The following is a 22,540-nucleotide window of genomic DNA, read 5'->3' as shown; positions in this document are numbered from 1 at the left end:
TACATATAGTACTACATATCAGTAAGTGGAAAGAGGGAAAACCTTAGGTTTATGCACGCTAAGCAGGTAGCGAATGCTGACACTGGTGCATCAGGTCAATGAGCAATACCATTTGGAACACAGAAGAGTTTGCTATGCACTCATCCTTATACACATATGACTTGTCCACTATGGGAGTTTATTATATTCTCACAGAAAAGCTCTTCATATGGGATCCACTGGGAAGATAGATCCATCCCCTACCCCAAGGTCTAAAGTGCCACAGTAGTGTTTATGGGTTATGAGTCATAGTCAGATTTAATACAACCGATTCAGGATGCGAATTCATGTGTAGCAAGTGGATACACAAGTCTTTCCTGTAAACATCCACAGAAGAATTAGTGGGAAATGCATTTTTACTTCCCATTTTACCAGTTGGACAAAGGCCACAGGAAAAGCAACAGGAAATAAGCACTATTATTTGTCCCCCTTGACGTGCTCCATTTTTTTCTTGCCTAAATTTATCAAGTGTTCATACAACAAGTGCATTTAGGACTATGCTTCTATATACAAACTGCTTGTGCCCCGTGGTATCCTGTTACAGAGTAAGTAAACCGTTTTTTGGCTGAAATGAAAAAGTTACCGCTAAACATACATGTTGTCTCTGGGTGGCGAGGACAATGAAACCGATAAAAATGACAGGAAACAACTACGTTGATGGAAGATGTTTTTTTCATTGTTTGGAAAAAAAAATAAAATTCAGACTTTTTTGCTAGCACATTAAAAACATGACATAAGAAGAAATAAACATATTTACATTTGTTTTGGTTATAAATATACATTATATACATAACAATGCTATAAAATGTAAAAACTTCAGTGCTTTTGATTTCTTTTTCATTAAATTATTGAAATGCTAGGCTTCTAAATGACAGCAAGCCACATCTTAACTTTTATTATTGAATGTTGGAGTTGATATGTGGGCTGGAGTCAATTCCCGCAGGCCACTTATGCGGTATTTCAGGTTTCCGTAAGATTATTTTGCAAAGTGTATGGTGACAGTTCAGTAGTACGTATATTCCATTTTACTTTTCACTGTTCAGGTAGTAAACTAACCAATACCTGTTAAGAGATAACTAGAAGTGCTAATCTCCGCTAGCCTGTTAATTATTGTTGCAGTTTACATGATAAAGAATGGAGGATATGCTGTTGACTACTCCAATGTTTCTAGCTTTCAAGCACAGTGACGTTGCTGTCGGAATCGACATTAGACTGCAAACATGATTAACAGTATGGACACTCCTCAATAGAGCTTTCAGGGTGACACATGGAGCTACTAGTAGCAGCTAATAGTTGTGGCTACTAAAAAAGAATGCTTATCATTTACTGATAATTTTCTCTACATGTGTTTTAGCAGAGGCAATTCTCAGTATTGTCTGTGGCAGGGTATTCTCTGGAGTTTAGTAGCCTTGAAAAAGTAGCTGCTACTAGTAGCTCTGTGTGTCTTCACCCTTAGAGTTTTCAAGAAAAAATGAAGACTCAGAATACTGTAGAACCAGTTAGTATGGGAATAGATTATTGCTTGTCATTACTTAGAGGCCTGACAGTGGAAGCAATGTAGCACTATTTGATGACAAACCGTCCTAGATCTTTATTCTGAAACCATACAATATAATGCTGTAATAAAACAAGTGGAAACCTCTTTAGAAAAACTGGCTTAGTTATCATAGATTGTTCCATCTTCGGTTATTGTCGTCATGTTATATAAATAGATACGTGTGTGATGAGTTGTAATGTTCTACAGGTATTACAATGGGTATGCATTATTTTGATGGCATTTGAGGCTTTCCTGCAAAATTAAGGCTGTGATAAATAGAGAGAAATTACAACACTTATAGTGTTTTCTTTTTCAATACAAAATATACTTCTAATCACAATAAGTAGTGCAAAAGGAATTATTAAAAGAGCCCAGCTTGATTGACATGGTACGCAATGTAAGGCTTTGACTAAAGGTTGCTGGCCAAACAGCATTATGGACACAATGCCCAAGAATTTTAATTAAAAACTTTTTTTTTTTAGATACAGCAATATCCACTTGTTGCTTTACAGCAGTTCATCCAAAAACCTCTTGCTGGTGTATGTATGGTGAAAACAATTGTCTTAGCTTAATACTGTTCAGGTATTACATGGGAAAGCAGTGAACATTAGCCAACACAATGTAGACTCTTGGACATGCTTTAGGCACTTCAAAACTCAGGAGGACAACATGGTGACCGTGACAGCTTAAATTCTGCATAGCTAAACAATTCTGAATCCACATCCTGAAACATATATTTGATATGGCAGTGACTGCCAACATCAGTTGCTGTCAGCACCTCACATTTGCAATTTTACATTATGACATGGAGTAAAAAACTCAAAGGACACTTTAAGAACTAGCTTAAACAGTAAAATGTCTTTAACATTAACTTATGTCTTGCTTGTGTTTCGTTTTCTTCCAGTTCTTTTTTTTACATTCAGTTGATCAGGTTTCCAAAATCCATAGCTAAAGGCTGAAGTCTTTTTTTTGCATCCTGCAAGTTCACAGTTTTTAACCCTTCAGCTGAGATTTTTCGATCTTCTGAAAGCAGCAAGTTGCATGAGAAAAAATCCCCTCCAGTCCACGAAAGACCTTTTCTGTAAACAACGGAGCTACATGGCAGGCCTCTTCCCTTAGTTGTCCTTTTTCAGACACCTTGCACATTGAATATCTGAATATTCAACTCATGTTTTATACCTGCCAAAGCAAAAGTAACACAAATGAGTTAGTACTGCAAATCACTCAGCGTTCAATGTATAGCTTTAATCTGTCTATAACCATTTTTTTTTAAGCTTTCTTGCATTCAGCGATTCCTGAGACAGTTCACTTAGGCTATTCAAATGCATAAAGCGTTTGTCCCTAGTGGCATCTAAAGCCGCTGCCAGATGGAATATTTTCTTGTGGCATTTAAATGCCAAAGTAATGTCTTTAGATATATTCTGAGGGTTCACCCCTAAGGTTGTTGGCAGTAAGGCAGAGGTCAGTTGACAAAGTGAGGATTGCTGCAGGCCATTCTGCCTTGTCACTTGAAAAGACTGAACTTGCAGTTTTTAATGCTGGTAACAGGCAGCGATGTAGGCTGGGGTAGCAGATCAATAGCAATACCTGGCACCACACTAGAATGCAGTTATGCCAAAAAGGGACTTCAACTGTGACTTCCCCTGGGCTTGCCTGCCATCATTTACCAGTAACCCCAGCTACCTGAATGTTTTCATTAGCCTGCTTAAACTAAAGCCTGTTCCACACTTCACAGTAAAAAAGAATTACATAACTGGCAAATACAAAATGGGCGCAAATAGTGATACAATCTACACCTTATGCTTAAATGAAAAAAAGTCCGCTTTTGCTTTCATTTTTCTTCAGCTGCATGGAATACTGTATGAGGTGATGCATATTCATTGGGTTGGGTAGATTTTACTAAAGTAGGTTAAATCATAACTGCTTTAACCTCTAAATACCATACTTTAAACACCACTTCAACTTCAACATTTACAAGTTGCTGAGTGTTAGTGCATTATTATTCATTCATTGAAAGCATTGAGTACGATCACAAAACTGCCAACGTTTAGTAAAAGCTGAACAAAAGCATAATTCAAAGGGGATAATTAGCCCATACCATTATTTATTTAAGTAGACTTTAAATCTAGATTTAACTGGTGATGTTTTACTGTTCAGAATTGAGTGTTTAATTTACAGGTATAAGTATCGGTTTAAGCTGATATGCCCTTACCTCTGTAGCTATCACACATTCGTTCCGTTCTTCTGCTATTACATAAATTGACTGGTACATTGAATCCCTTGAGGAACATATCGTTGATATTCTACACTCTGGCTTATCACTGCAGATAGAAAAACACAAAGTAAGGAAAGGAATCTTGAGAACAGTGGAAATTGTTACATGATCCATTTAGTCATAAGTAAATTAGCCCACTGCTTCTGCTCATCTCACTGCCAGCCTGTATGCAAAACTCAATGGTCTAATAACAATAAAGTATGGTCTGTGTATGAATAAACCTTCAATAGTTGCAGTATCCATTAGCTAACACTGAGAACAGCCTTTTACTTAAATCATTTTATGCAGCTTGGGAATGGGTTTACAGAAGCTTCAGTAATACATGATATACTTTAAGGGAGTTTTGTTTGCTTTGTTTTAAAATACAGAATTGCAGTAACAAGTCATTTCAGCTGTCATAGTCTAGAGTATTTCTCAGTTATTCTAAATAACTAAAACCAAATAATAAACTTAACCTAAATAAATGCAACATGTGCATTTTAATATCCCACTTTCTAAAATTTTCAGTAAGTAGAAAAGAAATTTCAGTTTTTGTACAGGCACAAACATCTATTTCAATTGCTGTACACACACTATGTGCATCTGAATACCTTAATGTTTTTGACTGCTCATCAGAAATGTATTTATGGTGTATTAAATTTAAAATAGCATGTGGACAAAGCTAAGCATTTTATTTCTTTCAGAATAAATTCTCACCTGTGAAAACGAAGAGGAAACTTCTCTTCTTCTAAACATTTCTCACTATTATGGAATTTATTTCCTTTTCCGATTCCACTACTGACATTGCCAATCATTCCGTGTGTTAGATTACAGTCTAAAGTGTGGTTTTTCAGTTTGTAATTTGATTTTTCAATGCCACAGTCTACTTCCAGGTCTTTCTTCTTGTTTATATTTTTAAGCTGCGATGCTGGAATCAAGTTACCTTTTTGGAAATCAGATAAATTGTTCATTGTATTACTCTCATGCAAGGGCTGTTTACGGAAATGCCTAAAAGTTATTATAACCATGCAGAGCAACACAAGAACCCCCACAAAGCCAGCACCCATGAACACTGCAACCCATGGAAAATCTACTTTGGGTTCTATTGGATTCTCACAAAGACTCCCCATGAAGCCAGGAGGACAATCACAGTTGTTGTCGTAAGGTCCAATATAGCATGTTCCTCCATTCATGCAAGGCAAAATGCATTCGATGGTTTTCACATTACAGGTTCTCCCTCTGTATCCTGGTGGACAATCGCAATAATAATCATTGACAGCATCAGTACAGATCCCTCCATTTAGACATGGGTTTTTTGCACAGTCATCTATATTAATTGCACAGGTGGGGCCAGTAAAACCAGGACGGCAGCGACACAATTGTGTTTTTCCAAAATCAAAGCACTGACCTCCTGGAAAAGAGTAAAACACATAAAGTTGAACTCACTAACTGCAAAAAATAAAGCCATCAGAGAGGTGGACACTTCTTTACATCATGGCTGTCCAACAGCTTGCATTCCAGATGTTTACTATCTGCAGTTGTTCAATTTAATGTCCTTTTAGGATCATTAGGACTGTATTTTAGTATTTAAATCAGATATATTTCATTGCTCTTTTAATAAAATCTGAAAATGCAAGCTTTGGTGTTCTGGAATCAGATGTACTTTATAAAATAATTCAAGCAATTACTATTATAGAATTATAATATGAAAAAGAAATTTGAATGGGGGAAGGGTTAGGGTTTTGTGATAAATTGTTGCACATACCCTGCAGCTAAACAGTCACAATGAATAGAGAATATTACATGTACAAAATAATTACTTTAAAAAAGAGAAGACTGCCATAAACATTAATAACTGTTACACACCATTCAGGCAGGGATTTCTCGTGCATTTGTCAACTTTTTTTTCGCAGTTGGAGCCTGTGAAGCCCAGAGGGCACTGACAGGTATAGCTGGCCCCGACTTCTCTCTCTCTGCATGTACCACCATTAAAGCATGGAGAGTTGCCGCAATTCAGAACGCTTTTCTCACAGTGGCTTCCATCATACCCCTGAGGACATTCACACCTGTAACCATTCTCCAAATCCTATAAAAAAAAATGTGAATTTAATGTCAATTAAATATAAAAGTTGATGGCATGAATAGTAAAATGAAGTCAAAAATAAGTCTGCACCCTACAGGTATCCCTTCTCATAACTACTTCTCTGCATGTCATTCGAAATATAGGATGAAATAAAAACCGGTCTAAAGAACTTCAATAAATTCATCGGTATATATGCCATTGCACACATATATTTAATATCTACAACCTGAGCAAAATCTGTGTCCAGGCACATTTTTTTCCCAACTTCTGTTAAAAATGTTTATTGCCATATCAAACACTGCCTAAATTAACTGTCTTTAAACCTTACTGTGCAGGTTTTTTTTTTTAAGAAAATGTAATAAAATCACTTAAAATATATATATATCTTACCCTACAGCTGCCACCATTCCTGCATGGGTTGCTGTCACATTCTCTGATTTTGTCTTCACAGTTGACGCCACTAAAACCTGGTGGGCAAGAACAAGTGTAGCTTCCCTGTCCTGTGTTCATACAGGTTGCTCCATTTTTGCAGGGTTTATGATGAGTGCAGTAATTTAAATCTGTAAGAAATCGAAAGGTTATATTATAATTAGGCTGAGTTTGGAGAATTTTAGAAGGGTCAATAGACCCATAAGACCACAATTATTCTCAAAGGGTATTTTGATGTTTACTGTATGTAATTTAAGATAGGAAAATCAATCCTGAGACTTATGAGAAAAATATGTGCTCTTCGGTTGAATATGCACCAGACTTAATTAATAGTATTTACAGTCTGCCATAATCTGTTATTTATAGTGTGTAAATGTGTAATGTTTCCATATTTTTCTGTCTTGTACTTATAGTAAAGGTTTCATCTAAAAAAAACATTCAGTGTAGCAATAAGAGAACATGAAATTGAAAGCATAAGATATATTAAAGGAAACATAAACCATACATTGCAGTGTTTCTCCACCTAAATGTTGCTGGACTACATCTCGGCATTCTTCAAAATAAGGGGCTAAAGCATGCTGGAAGCTCTGTGTACAACCCTGTACACATTCCCCTGTTATTTGTTCATGTCATTGTGTTCAAAGCATTACAAATATGTTTCAAGCTTTGAACACCTTGTATAATGCTTGAATACAGAATACCATCAGCAAGCACAAATCTCACTATATTAGATAAGAGTAAGATGTTGTGATGTGATGCTAACAGGGATAATACTAACTAAAGAATCTTTTTGCATCTGTACAGACAAAAGCAATGATGGAAAATGAAATGAAAGTATCTGAGTTTCTGCTAATATTCTCCAGTTACAATCACTATAGAATAACAGAATGCTTTAGAAATATAGGATACTGACCTTGGTCACAAAAAAGACCACCCCAGCCTTCATCACAAATACACTGCCACTGAATCTGGCACGTCCCGTGTCGACAGCCATTATGGGGTATGCACTCATTGCAGAATCGACCTTGCCATCCTGGGCGACAACTAAAAAATATAACATGAGCAAAAATAAGCTATTTGTGACACAAAAAGCATTACTAGATAAAATATTATGTAAACTCTGTTATAGGGTAAACATTTATAAAGTGCCTACAGGCCGGGTGGCTGCTGAGTGTGCAGCAGTAGTGAGGACACAAAAGGCAACACAAGTGACACATAAGTTAGAAAGCAGGCACTTTCTGTGGTTTGTCTCAGGCATAAACATCCCCAAGTACTTAATTCATGTCTTCGTATTGCCTTCTTACACCAAGTTTCACAAGTATAGTGAACCCCAATAATGCAAAGTGACAGGAAAGTGACAGGAAGCTCTTTAAAATGTTCTCAGTATTATTAAAAAATACACATTGTGACATTGTTAGTCGCTTTCCTGCCAAGTGAACGACTATTTGTCATGAGTTAGAAATGGCTGACAAATAGCCAACAATAGACTGTACTGAGCCTGTAGTGAAGGCTCACAATAGCTGTTGTAGTCATCAGTCCAAGAGGGTTTCCCTTTTTAGACTGATGAATGTGGCGCTATTGTAAACCTTTCATAGGGTATCGCTTTATCTGTCATAGGAAACAACAGCCACACATCCCATCTTAAATAGTGTTTCTGTAGGAAACTTCGGATCTCGACTTTGTTGAGTGTATGTTTTAGTAGTGATGTATAAAAACCCCACTTACGTGCATTCTCCAGGTTTGTTACAATAGCCGTTCTGCTCGCTGCACCCATCCAGGCAAATGGCTGTAAAAAAACAAAGAAAACAAAGTGAAACTAAGCTCTCGTGTAAATATTGCAAATACAATCAAGCCATCTGCGTTGTTCTATATACACAACAAACACAAGCAGGACAGAACTAACTAAAGCAAGACTAATGCTAAAAGAGGAGGACTCTGGGAAAACAAAGCCATTGTCAAAATATTTATTGCCTCTAAGGTGCAGAGTCTCAAGTTCAAAATGGGCTAGAACACAGTCAACAGCAGTCCATAAAGCACTATAAGCAAGTGACCTTGTTATCTGACTGTATGTTTGTATATGCCGTATATGTCAGACATGGAATAACAATAACAGGGATGTACAACCTGCAGCACTTCAAAGAGGGCTAAAGGTTAACATAAAATTAGGCTATAAATGCTACACCTCATGTTTTGGGTTTCTGTACAAGATCAAGGTGATGATAGCCCCTTAGCAGGGAAGATCTGTGTCTAAAGACCCCCTTCATAACTCCTCATATTCATTTCTGCTAATCACATGTTCTGGGTTGCTGTCAGCTACCAGATTTTAGGCACCAACTCACAATATAAATGACATCTATAAAAGTTACAAAACAAGGCTAATTAGCAATTCATGTTACATGGAAGTTTAAAAAACAGCAAATTTTAAATCAGAAATTTATTAATCAGTCCTCTAGTATCAGCTTCTATGAAAGAGCAGCCTGATTTGTCTGCTTGATGAATTCAGACAATCTAAACTTAAACCTAAACTTAGCCTCTCAACAGCAGCCCAGAGCACACTGGGCATGTCTAGTGTCACTGACACTCAAAAATTGGTCTAATAGGATCCAAACTGTTGTGGGCCCATTACTATTATATAACTACCAAACGTCTCTAAAGGTACAGTATGTTTATTACATAAAATTCAGCATTTTTAGGCATATTCATGTTTAGGCTTTAGTATTCCATTAGTATTCCAGCAGGCCTCTAACAATCAGCCCCAGGCCGATACTTGGAACTATAATTTACAGGCAACTTGGATGCTGAAAAATGGTCAACCTTGGCCAAGACATAACCACATGTAGCCCTGACCACAATCATTGTGTGTTCTGGAAAGAATTGTTCAACTTCATGGTCCAGCATTACTGCTTCATTTATTTGTTCCTACAACAAACTTTTGTTTTATGACTAGTTTACATTTACATGTCAGTAAGCATTAACACACATTTATTGCTCATGTTATGATATCACATTCAATAAAGTATGCACAAGTTCATTTACAGGGAAATGTCTGGCAGTGTTGCAGGCTCAGACAGCATAAAAAGAACATATATTCTAAACACAGAATAGGGATTAATACATAGGACTACCTTGTGTTTAGACACCTTCTCAGACCAATTTGACATCACTGGCCCTGCACCCCTACTAGGGAATATATTATAGGGCCCTCTTTACCTCTTGTATTGGTTATTTAGTATGTTTTCTTGTATGTTTAATGTAAACACTTGAATTATTGTACAACGCTACAGAATGTGTTGGCTTATTATAAATACGTGTTAATAACAATACTTTTCTATTGATGCTTCTGTTGGGGCAAGAAGTATGAAAGCTCACATTCCAAAGTATAATTACATACATACACAGGAATGTACTCTGCATGCAACAATTCATTCCCTAATAGTAACTATATAATGGAAACAACTAACAGAGAAATAATGCACAAAAGTGTGTACTTAGCCTTTAACAGCTGGTATAATGTGTGATTTTATAAGGCAAATCATACAAATCATGCATATAGACCATTTACACAATAGCTCCTTTTGCTAAACAGGTTATGGCAATTGGCAGTCTATAAACATTAGTGCTATTAGTCAGTGTTGTGTATAGCAGCACCCTCCCTGAGCGGATACAAACATTTCAAGGCTTACTTTTAATATTTGTGCCTTAAGATCACATAATTTAGGATCTTCAAGCCAAAACATGTAGCCTAAGAAAATAACATTAATATTATATGCTGCAATATATATATTAGACCTGTGCTTTTCTTTTCCTTGTTTTTACCCATGTCTCACATTCTTATCATAGCTAGAACCCAGCCTCCCTCAGTGAAGCATCGCTACCAAGAATTAGGTCTGCAGGTGTCGGCAAACATTCTTTTACAAGTTTACATTGCCTCCACAGAAAAAAATGTATAAAATATTGTTTAGAGTGGACCTTTACTTACTTAAACAACTTAATGTAAAATTGCTTTGAGAGATCATCTTAGCTTTCATATTAGCAGTTAATATTGGAAATTACACCTATGCTGAATTTTATGGTATGTGCCTGCCACTTGATCAGATGCTTGCAGTCAATTTCTCGTTCCTTTTAGTCTTGGGTGCATTAAGATGCCATAAACAGTTCTATTTATTGAGCCTGTGAGGGACTGTTTGTATCTCTGTGTACTTGAAATGCCAGGGCCTATTTTGAATCTCAACCTGGACCTGCTTTGCAGGTGTTCAAGCAGTTGTTTAACACTTTATTGACTATTTTGTCAGAAGGTATTAATATTTCACCAGTGCCATTTTAGTACTACAGAATGGCCCCAAAGCAAAACCTAATGCAAACAATGACAGACAATACTGCAGTCAGGCTCTATGTCATCAAGGTCTCGTTATACCCCAAATCCTTCCCTATGAATGCTGGTAGCAGAAGCGATAGAGAGCACGCTGGGGCACCATTAAGGTACAGTTATCTTTCAGCATTTTTATTAAATTGCACGCAACAAAATAATGCTTTTTTTGGTCCTCATGCCTCCTGGAAACTTTGCAGCCGGCAATTGTATTTTGTGGAGAACTGAGGCCTAAAATGGCACTGGTGATATATTAATACCTTCTGACAAAATGGTCTATATGGTTTTAAACCACTGCTTGAGTGTCCAGGTTGAAATTCAAAATAGGCCCTGGTATTTCAAGTACACAGACACACCAACAGCCCCTCACAGGCTCTTACCCACCCCCCTCATCATTTTCTGTCAGTAAGGATACAATTTCTCTAGTTACAGAACTATTGTTTGTCTGCAACTCCCCTCTTGAGCAATAGCTGGAAGGCCGCAGGTTTAACATCACTTAAGTATAAAATTAAGATATAGATCAAACATTTCAGTATATGTAATGTAGGTTACTTTTATTTTATTCCTTCTCAGAGGCCGCACTAAAGCTTCGGACAATTCCCCACCTAAAAAAAGCCTGTATTTTTTAATTTGTAAAAAACTGTATTTTTCATTCTCTGAGAAAAGGAAAAATGAGGAGGATCCTGCTGTCCCTCCCCCAAGCTCATAGGGAAATGTAAGTCCAAACAAGCAGCCAGTTAATTTGCCGCTGTTTTGCCATGCCTTGCCTGGGTGACATTGATTTTGAGCGCTGACAAGAGCCTCGTTTAATGCCTGGTTGACTCTGAACAAGGCATTTTCATCTACACGCACGTCCCCCCTCCACTTATATTCACCCCCTCCGTTTCAACGAGATAACAGCTGCTACTGAAAGCCTCCCCTCCCGCCCACAGCTGTTCTCGCAGCTCCATGATCCCCTCAGGCCATGAGGCACACTGTATTGCACTGTAACAATAACAACGCCTGGCGCGCAACATCATTTCCCCGCCATCGCGGCTAAGGCGTGTGCCATGTGACAGGCTCCGACCTATCGCGCCGCTGGGATCCCAGTCACCGACAGTTTGGCGCCAAGGTAACTACACGGCGCTTTAGGCAATATAGGCCCCGCCTACTTCAAGCAATTCGGCGAAGGATTAGCTAACTGGAACTTAGGCTCCTCTCTGTCAGACATTTATTTTATCATTTTGGCTCTTGGTGGCGGTGCTGTTATGAAATGCGTATACATACACTTCCCATATTATAATATATCTTTAAATCTATCATTTGGTACAGTAAAGGGGAATCGCAATGCAACACCTGCTGCAGGCCTGTGGGTTTCACATTACCAGTTTACCTCACATTGGCTCATTTTTAAACTGTGGGCAAATTTGCACCTGGGCAGGAACTCATAGCAACCAATCAGCAGTAGCATTTTCCCAGCCGGCATAGATTGAACACTAAAATCAATCATCTCATTGGTTGCTATCATTGACTGCCCAGGAGCAAATTTGCCCAGTGTTTATAAATGACCCATTTCTTGCTCTCAATAAAACAACACTGCCTGTCATGCACACCAACATTATATTCCATATAACAAGATAAACTTATATACTAGTATTAAAAGGCAGAGTAACATTTTTTGGTACCAGAAGAAGAAAAAGTCTGGGCCTGCAAAATAGTAAATGTCACCTGCAAGGACTGCAGTATTGGCAGGCTTTCCTACAGGCTTGGGTAAACTCCTGGTATTTATGTGCCAGTACAGAATTTACTTAATGACAATGATCACAGAGATGGCAAACCTACCAATAGGGTCCAACTTGTACTTGTTTAATAGGAATTACAACTCCAGTGACTGACAACTACTGTCACTTGGCCTAATGTTACATTAGCCATTTTACTTTTGGTTCTGGGAGATTATGTGACACGCTTAAGTCCATGGGAATTGATAAAAAAGTTGTTCTAGGGATCAATCTATCTCTTAAGTTACTGTTTTATGCTTTTATACTAGTTATCACTGATTAAAAAAAAACATGCGCTGTATGACTGACAAAACCTTTAAAAGCCAACACTTAAGTGTAGTCAGTAAATAGGAGCGTACAGCCTATACTATATATGTCATTCTGCTTTTAAGAGTACTGAGCGATGACCTACATATTAATACAGGCAAGGGATATGTTATACAGAAACCCATTATCCAGGCCCTTTATCTAGAAAATTCTACGGCCCAAACAACTTGTATAGTAGATCCTATACCTTAATTACAGGGTTTTGGAAACATTTTTGCAGGGAGGCACAGATTAAGGCCTGGAATTAGCTTCCCCAACCTCAAATTTTAATTTAGGTTACCTCTTGATTACCTCAATTGCTGCATATAATTTGCATTTAAAATATACATACTTCATAATAAAGATAATAATGCAGCCATTTGTGCACCTCATTTTGATTAAAAGTTTGTACTGGGGAAGAAAATTAACTTCATTAAAGGGGATCATGGAGACCCAGGTGGACCCATTTTGAGTCGCAACCTATATGTTAAGAAACCCTGCTTTTTTTGCTGCAATAAGAACAGAAATGCATGGAACCCGTTGGTCCAAAAAATCAGCCATTTTTAAAATGGCAATACATACTTGGTTTGGGCATAGACGGTCAGATCTGTCTCTAGCTTGTCATTGCCAAGATATGTCCTGAGCCACAGACGCAAGATTAGATTGTAATCTTTATGCAAATTGTCCTGGCATTGTTCTGTCTGTTATGCTTGCTGTGCCTGTATATCAACTTGGAATGAAATACATAATGTATTTCCATTGAATTCAGAACAATGGCCACCTAATTCCCATCACTTAAATTAGCGCCTCAGATCTGTTCTTAAAGGCATATGCAGTAGCAGGATTTTGTGTGGAAGCTGATAGAAACAGCTTGCATATGTACAATATTTTAAGCCAGCACTAGATTACATCTACTCGTTTGTTAGATTAATTAAGATGCTACCTTTTTTCATTGGTTAGAATGTGTGATCACACAAACTATTCCATGCTATGCATGCTACACATAACCCTTTCTTTTTTTTTTTTTTTGGTTAATGAACAGATGAATGAGCCCAGATTGAGGCTGTATCATGGGACTAATGACAGTGTCACAAGTTGGCAGGTGTTCCAGAGCATGAAGGATGCTAAATTGTGTGTTTAATTGGGGATGGATAAATAACGGGTGAGAAATTTTTCCTTTTTTCAGTGCCAGAGCATAATTTGGTATTTGTATTTGGCTGCAAGCTCAGGTAAAGTGACGGCAAATTGAATACGCTCAATCCAATTACAATTCTTATGCGTCATCCATTAAAAATAGAGGTTTTTCTTTACAAAGGGACTTTAAACCCAACCTTATTACAATCTTTTTAATCAACTCTTAATTATTCATTGTAAATGGTCCTTTCTGAAGGGCAATCATGCAACAATTGTTTCTGTAACACAGTTGGAAACAAAGTGAAATGAAATCTTACGTTCTGCGCAGTATTCGCCTTTCCATCCTTTGAGGCAGGACACTCTCCCATCAGGTTCACATAAATAGTGCCCAAAGCGATCGTCACGGGGCTTGCACAGTCTAGAACAGCTTTCTCCATAGTAATTCTCACTGCAGACTACTCTGTAGGAAAATTTGAGCTGGATCTGTGAGCCTCCAGACTGAATGTCTCTTGACCATTCTTCACCCACATTAAGAGGTTTTTGGATGGTAAACTGACTGATCTTGATTTCTTGCTGACTGAGGTCTAAAAAGAAAAGATAGAAGTACTTTTAATATAAACACAACCTGTCTGTCATGACAAAGCAGATTATGTCCCTTCCTATTCAGGCATGAAACTAGTGGCACTCGCAGCGAAATGCACATGTTGCATCATTTTAAAAAAATGTGCTTCCAATGCGATTTAAGGAAGTTTGTCTGCATTAGTCTATTTTGGAATTTTTCCAAATATATCAGCTACCAAAGATTTTGCAATTGCAGATATTTTACTAGTTTCAAGACAATGACCTCCCAAAAATTTGATGTTTTTCTATAGCTGAGTGAACTGGAAACCAAATTTCCCATTCCCATTCCCAGAAGCAAAATTCATGTCAGCTTTTTTTTTTTTTAATTCAAAGAAATTGTTATTAAAGATTTATAGAACATATATAATACTGGGCCTAAAAGAAATGATTTCAGAAAAAAAATGAAAAAATATAAACTTGAATTATATTTGTATATTTTGGATTTTATTGTTTCATTGTCATCAATTTTTGCTATGAATTTCAGATAGGTTTATCAAATTTGATGGAAATATTTAATTAAAAATTTATTAGAAAATGGAGCTACAGCAAATTTTCAACGTGAGAACTGTTTTGTTGAAATAGTCTCTTCCTTTATGTCAGCAAAACATCCAAAAGCCATTATTTCTTTTCCAAAGGGCGGAATTTGAAAAAGGTGTAAAATACAGGAAAAGGCAGTCAGGATGATTTGGCAGACTTCTGGTTTTCTCACCAAAGAGCGGATTTCTTTCCCACGCCAAAAATAAACTGGAGGAAACGCAATTGTGTTGCAGATTAGGTATGGAGGGACATGAAAAAAAAAGTATGTGTATATCAAAGCAGAAACTGATTTCTATCTCTTAAAGCAAGGGCTTTTGTTTGTACGTTAAATGAATAGACGTCACTTTATAAACATTTAAAAAAAAAAAAAAATAAGGTCATAAATTTTATTTGATATTGCCTAACATCGTTTTATTTGTGGGATCGTAGCGCCCCCTTGTGCCTGTAATATTTAAATATTTACCTGTAGGAGAATGAAAGGCTTCAATGATCAGTGAAAAAGTTTTCTGAAATAAAAAGCAGAAAAAATACTCAACACATTATCCACCTATGACTGTAATATTATGATATCGTTACTACTGATCTAACATGAAAACTAGATGGCAAACGTGCCTTAAATTTCCAGCATGAGTAGCTCTCTGTCTGTGCAGTTTAATTAATCTAATTGCATATAGCATTACTGGCTGGATCTCAATTAAAGTGAGCTTCTTTGGGTTTATTTTCAGTATGAGAGGTGGGGGTAGAGATAGGGCATTCCAATTCAGTATTTACTGGCTATAATGACTATGAACCCTTCTGAATCTGTTGACATCTGTTACTCTCGTGCGCATTCTAGGATGGTTTGGTTTACTCTATGCTACATAAATATTTTGTGCTGCTTATTAATTCATGGGACTTCCTTGACTAGGCAAAAACATAACAGACAAATTAACCCTGTAACCCCCTAGGGTTCACTGCTTTACAGTACCTACACAGTCTATTATTTTAATTTATGAATGGAGCAGCTTGAGGGGAATGTACAACAGAGGATGTTTTTAGACAATCAGCCCAGATCTGGGAAATACCAATTTCCAAGACCAGCAGTTACAGTACATAACAATGTCATACAGTTAGCGACTTTTATTTTGAATGTCTTGCTTTGATGGTCTCTTTCTTCAAGGTTGTCCTTTATAAGGATAAAGTCCAGAGAAAAATGCCTATATCATGCATCATTATTTATATAATCGGGGCTACCCTACTAACTTGTAACCTTCCAGCTGCTGTAGTTGATGGGCACTGGTACTTTTTATTCTACAGCAGCTGAAGGATTAATGTTAGATAGCTCTGCTATAAGGTTTTGCTCACACCATATTTTCTTAGCATACACTTTATTCCACAGATGCTGCCCATACCCAGAAGATATATCTGTATGGTACAATAGAGCTTCTTTACTTTCCCAGTACCTATGGCTGCAGCTCAATGAGATACCACAAAGCATGGCACCTGGAGTTGTTGTTCATATTTGTTTACTCTTAAAGAGAGCCCTGCTTCTCCCAGAGGTGATGGGTGAATTGTTTAGGGGAGGTAAATAATGGTCTGCTTTCACCAAGAGAGCATTTACTTCTCAAAAGATGTATTGTCATATTTTGGGGAGAGATTAATCCCCTAAGCCATCATTATTATTTTATGGGATTTTCTATTTATCTGCATATAGGTAATTAAAATGGAATGGGGGGCTCACCGGCCATGTGAAGTTAAAGGGCAACTTGATGGGGTTGGTAAACCCTTCCATCCCTTTGATGCTGAAGGTGTTGGATCCAAGGACTGGAGTGATGACGCTGCCAAAGGTGCAGGATCCGGGGGAGACCACCGTCTGGTAGTGTTTCAAGCAAATCTTGAAGAAGGTCCTGCAGTTGGGTAAACAGGACTTCCCATTTACCAACATCCCATTGGTATTGATAAACTCATGAAGCTCCAGCTGGAAGACCCCGGAGCTAGATACCTTGAAGAAAAATACACAAGACCCCCTAAATAAGATCTCCCTGGAAAACTGGGTCTCCCATTACTCAACCAATGACCTACAGACCACCAGGGACCCAGAGAATATAGCTTTGAATGGCCATTTACCTGCTTCACAAGTATTAAGAGAAACGTCAAGCCAAAGATGCGAATAGGATCCACCTTCATCTCCTTGCCTTGCTTCCAAAAGTCCGTAGAAAATCAGTATTATTCCCAAAATTGATGCACAACTCAGATAAAAAGAGCAAAAATGAAAACAATAAAAAAAAATGTAAAAGAAAAAATCTACCACAATTTACAATAAATCACACATAAAGGGGTCTGAACTTCTTTTAAGCAAAACCCCAAGTCTGGAGCACCAAAAATGATAATGAGGTGTAATCCAGTTGGTTAAGCATGCCCTTGAATGGATAAATCCAGCATCCGAGCTTGTGTACGTGTGGCTTCAGTTGCAGAGGAATTGATAGCCAACAATAAGGTTAGCTCCTGAGCAGAGTGGATCTCTTTGAAAGTGCTGTGTTTTGTTGGTTGTTAGGATACTCCTTCTCTTCTGTGCTGCGATCAGCAAATGCACAGCTCGCTCTGCTTCCAGCTACTTATATACTTGCCTCTTTCTACTGAAAGCTCATTATGCGCCTGTCATTTACCCACAGCACCGCCCCTTTCAAAACTCATACACAGAATTAATGGTGCCCTTCTGCTGCAGCAGTGACCACCAGCGAGCCTATCTGATTATGACAAAGCCAAGCATCTGTTCCTAGATTTACAGCAATATTATTGGAATATTTCATAAAACCCCACTGCCTCTTAAGAAGGAGGGGGGGTGGGAAGCTGGGTCATTTACAGTCTAATAAACAGCCTTTCTACATTATACATCACTTTATGTGTGCAGCAGAATTGGATGACCTTACTGTCAAGGGAAACAATACATTAGCTGCTGCAGAACCACAACAACAGGGGATTCTGGGAGTTGTAGTTCTGCAACACATGCAGTGGCAAAGGTTGCCTGTCCATTATACATACAGATGGAGGTAAAACAACAGAACTGACAGCAAACATTTTAGGGGCTTTTAATATAAACAGTTTACAAGGGCTTGGAAAATGAGGCTCTTTTGAAGAATATGGCCATTGTTAAAGAAATGGGGAAGATGAAACCGCACTGGACTTTGTACTCAGCAATGAAAGTGTGCAGGTTGAGGCAGGCGTGTGCCAGGGAACCTTCAGCAACATGCGTTTATTGTTGGGTCGCGTGCCTCTCATTAAATCCAGGCGCATAGAGGGCCTTTCATGTGCTTGTTAGAAGGGGGGAGAGGGGGAGGTAGTTTGAGGCAGATAAAGCTTCAGCTGTATGTTAATGAGCCCTTACTCGCTTTCTACTATCTCTTGGACAGCCCATAAAGCACTAAACCTATTGATTCACCTGCGCTAAACCGCAAGCTCCTCTAACAGAAAAGGAAAGGAAATTTCAACAGTAGTTTCTCTCAGATCTGTGGCTCCTGCTATGCGCATCTGGATGTTGCCTGCAGGCCCCCCATACTAGTGGACACTGCTATATGGAAATATATATTGGGTGACTGTGACACCCCAAATTGGTGGCCCTCCATGCTCTACTGTGGACCCTTCTATGTGGATCCACATTACTATCAGACTACTGGCCTCTGTTATATGCATTGTCAAATGACAGAGCTCGTACATGTGGCCCCTTCTATATGCAGCTAGATATAGCTAGCATACTCCGAACCAAACAGCCACCAATATATGTGTAAATCCAGAAGAATATGAGACCCCCTGCTATGTTCAGCATGATATAACTATCATCAACACTACTGTGGTCTCTGCTATCTGCAGTTGGTTATGGCTAGCAGACCAGCAGCCACAGCTATTAGCAAATCCGCAGGACTATTAAACTCCAGATGAGTGCTGCACTCTTTGTTCAATGTATTGTGACAGATCTGTGGCCCCTGCTATGTGCAGCTGGATATGGTAGCCAGACCTCAGGTCAGTGCTCCTTTGCTATAAGCACATAGAAATGGCCAATACCAGTGGCTCATGCTTAGTGTTAATAAGCCTTCCAATAGCCCAGACTGATAGTAATAGATTGCACATTCTGGTTTAGAGGGGAATCTAGCGAGGAAGAATATGGTAGAAAAAAACACAATAGCTTTTTCATTTCCCATCTATGTAATAAAGCCTGCAACATGATGTAAGATAACAGGGTATAGTCACTTTATATCACTGCATGGCCTTCCCTTCATTTCAATATATTTACTTGTACATATAAAATATAATAATCCTGAAGCCTAAGCATGTATTTAATCATTTGTTTCAATTAGTCATTTCATTGGTGCATACTGTGTGATCATATTGCAGATTGTAAGCCTCATTTACCACTGGCCGGTTTCGGCAATAACCGTTGCTGACTTGTTCCAAGTGAACTGAATGCTAATCCTATTATTGATGATGTACGCATTTGTATGACAACATCCCTACAATACACCCCTTTTTACACTGGAATTTTAGGGGGAAACACCCAGTGTGCGAAAAAAAATGATGATTAGCATCCCAAAATTGCATTGAATTTGTAAGTGAGATTTTGCCTTCTGTTCTTTGGAATTGTATGCTTTGTAATCTGTAATCTCTGTAATTACAAAGCTCTGCAATCAAGACGCAATTTGACATTTTTTGCTTCCTGGGGGTGTGTTTTTAGCTAAAATGTGCATCCAGTTGCATCACATATTTATCACAGGACGTACTGTGAAGTTGTAACAGGATTAAACTTGAGCACACCCAGTATCACATAATAGCAAACGTATCACACACACAAGTGTACCCTTTATTTCTGGGTACCCACAGTAGCCCAGTTGCATGCAGAAGGTAAGCAAAGCAACTTTGCTAGACCATTTAGATTTTTTCAGCTTTCTGCAACTTCAGAATTGCTTCAGGAGCAGTTGCACCAGTGGGTTAGTGAAGGGGCTGTAACTCTCATAGTACAGTAAAGCGTGGTTGTGTCGAGATTATGTATTATAAGGGGGTGTGGTATAGGGGGCCTCATATAAAAAAAAACCCGCTGAGTTTTTTAATGGAAATACCCATCATGCCACACTCCTGCACCAAGACCGGCATACATGCGCACCTGCGAAGACCAGTGGGAAGTGCATGTATTTTTGAGCGGTCTTTGACACAAAAACTATCCGTGCATAATAGTTTTAAACATGCTTGCGTCTAGGGGGAGACTGGAGCTTTTTATATTTAAATATCCAAAATGGCAGCCGCAAAGGAGATGCAACATCAATATCTTTGAAAGTGGACTGCAGCAGATGCAAACGCTATGAAGAACAAAAAAAAGGTAGCAATCAGGTAAAGGCAAGGGAGATCTTTCTAATGATGAAGTCTAAAGATTAACCCTTTCCTTCTCATTTAAATAGCATTAAAATTGGTGGCATGCGGGTTTATTTTGCTGGATGGCATCACCAATCAAAAGGCCCATGTGTTAATAGTCTGCAACTATTGTATTCTGCAGAGCTTATATGTTATTTGCAAATGTGTGCCCTCTTTCCTTATTTCAACTTAAATAGCTATGCCTCTGGCTGCACAGCAGGATGATATTGGGTTTGCATCTGTAGCTGTGGTTTTCATGTTCAATCCATTTTTAAGCGCCCTTATGGTCCATTAGCAAATTCCTTTACCCCTTGGCAAGATTACAGGCTTATGAAAGTATTGTTGTATAAGCCATGCAACTTTATCATTTTAAGAAAATCTTGACACCGAGAAGTGTCCATTCCAAATCATGCCTTTTCCTAGGATAAATAGAACTAATATTTTCAAGCATTTAACAGTGTCTCCTTGGAAACCAAATCAAATTAGATGCAATAATACATATCTAGGAATCAATTTTGCCAGAAAGCTCTCACAAAGAAATCTTCCATATTTAGGGTTATGTGCATAACTGGACCCTATGACTGCTTTATGGCTCTGAGCCATGACTAAGGGTTCTGTGGTGAAGGCTATTTAGCCTGAATACTGCATGCTGAGATAGCTATATCTTGGGTACTTCTACTAGCAGGGTGACAGCAAGGCATAAAAAGGGAATGCTTCAATAAAATCATTACAAAAGACAAGACATTTAACATGTTTAATGTTATAATATATAATTAGAGATATCATGTAACATGAAAAATGAACAAAATGAGATAGTAAAGTAGCATATTCTCTGCAATTAATTTTGCATCCCAGAAGAGTTTTTTATTTTGTGAGACACTATTGCAGTTCTGAACAGAGAGGAAGCCATCAGTAAATATGATAAGGCGCTGAGCAAAGAGTTCTGGGCACACTAAGATAGCTACTCAATGAAAAAGACTTGTCCACCAAGTTCAACATATCAGAAGCTTTTGTGTTGTTGTTGACCCAGAACATGTGGAAGTAAAACAAACAAAAAGGTTTTGTGTTCAATTTTGTCTCAAATGGCAGATACAAAGAACAAAAGCCTTTAAGCAGTTGTTTCTAGATTTCCATACAAGGGCACATGCATTTACACTGTTGTTGAGGTACCCACTCATGCAGTTCTGCAGAATTAAATATACAGTTGGCCCTCATTTGTACATCACAGATACCTGTTAGAAATGCCATACCTTTTCAATGCTCAAGAATAGTTCAGCTGTGAGTGGTGCTACAGCATGCAGGCCTTTTCCTTGTAAGAACCTGTTAAACAGTAGAGGAGTGCCCAAGGGACATGAATGTGCGATTTGCTTGTGGGAGGGACTTGTGGTATTGGGCGAAAAATGGATGTACTTGAGGCATAGTGAGACAATTCCATTCTACTTGTCAGTAGGGCCCACTGCCCAGAGGGGCCTGGTGATCGATGGCCTTATAATTATGGGGCTAGATTGTTATTCCAGTTGCAGATTGATAATTAATTAACATTTCTGGCTTTCTTTTGCAGGGAAACAACTCACTGGCACAAGGAACAGTTCAGAATGAGCCAGAGTCTCTACAGTAGGTACAAATGTTAGGGTAGGAAATAAGGCACAAATCAGAATAGGAGCTGGATACAATGAAGCATAAAGAAACACCTGAAAAGGAATAAAGGAAGGACTGGAAACCGGTTCAATGTGTTAAGAAACACTTATCTCCCAATTCAGTTTCAGATTGTCCCATACAACCAGATGGAATCCAACGAGAAGATATTATTTTATGGTTTATCGTGTGAAAACTTATAGGCAAAATTCAATTTGAGTCGAAAAAACTTTTTACCTAATTCAGTTGCAGTTGTTTTTTTTTGTTCACTTTAATTCAGTAGCAGTTTTTACCCATAGGCTTCAACTGAGTTTCTATGTGATGAACAGTGAGAAAAGTTGCATCTGGGGAACCTGGAACTGAATTAGGAGATCCGCTTTTCTCTTTAAATTGAATCTGGCCCTACTTTGTAATCTTAGCTCTTCTTTGGGTTATCTCTACTCTAGGTTGTCAGTAGGATGCTGGT

The 22,540-nt window shown here is 38.2% G+C and overlaps 1 protein-coding gene and 1 long non-coding RNA gene across 2 annotated transcripts; one reads left to right on the top strand and one right to left on the bottom strand.

Annotated features, from left to right (window-relative positions):
- Positions 1-689: 689 nt before the first annotated feature.
- On the bottom strand, positions 690-17,654 carry dll4 (delta-like 4). Its single transcript, XM_002939550.4, has 11 exons — positions 17,170-17,654; positions 16,784-17,044; positions 15,527-15,569; positions 14,223-14,489; positions 8,068-8,128; positions 7,256-7,386; positions 6,304-6,473; positions 5,697-5,916; positions 4,548-5,241; positions 3,789-3,897; positions 690-2,755 (listed from the first exon to the last, which is right to left on the bottom strand). The coding sequence occupies exons 1-11, from the start codon at positions 17,227-17,229 to the stop codon at positions 2,750-2,752; spliced, it is 2,022 nt and encodes a 673-aa protein (XP_002939596.3). The 5' UTR covers positions 17,230-17,654; the 3' UTR covers positions 690-2,749.
- On the top strand, positions 11,522-22,319 carry LOC116406724. Its single transcript, XR_004219773.1, has 3 exons — positions 11,522-11,819; positions 13,814-13,933; positions 22,001-22,319. It is a non-coding gene; the product is annotated as an uncharacterized LOC116406724 (long non-coding RNA).
- The last annotated feature ends 221 nt before the right edge of the window (positions 22,320-22,540 follow it).

The sequence above is a fragment of the Xenopus tropicalis genome, chromosome 8 (genome assembly GCF_000004195.4).
Source record: "Xenopus tropicalis strain Nigerian chromosome 8, UCB_Xtro_10.0, whole genome shotgun sequence".
Classification (NCBI taxonomy): Eukaryota; Metazoa; Chordata; class Amphibia; order Anura; family Pipidae; genus Xenopus; species Xenopus tropicalis.
The sequence above is the reverse complement of the archived record's forward strand: the minus strand, read 5'-3'. Positions and strand labels throughout refer to the sequence as shown.

Excerpts from the sequence above, each read along its gene's own strand:
- dll4 (XM_002939550.4), bottom strand. The coding sequence starts at position 17,229 with ATGAAGGTGGATCCTATTCGCATCTTTGGCTTGACGTTTCTCTTAATA. Across the intron at positions 8,129-14,222 it reads AGGCGAATACTGCGCAGAAC|CCATTTGCCTGGATGGGTGC; the intron begins GTAAGATTTCAT and ends GTTTTTTTACAG. Across the intron at positions 5,917-6,303 it reads GGAATGGTGGCAGCTGTAGG|GATTTGGAGAATGGTTACAG; the intron begins GTAAGATATATA and ends TTTTTTTTATAG.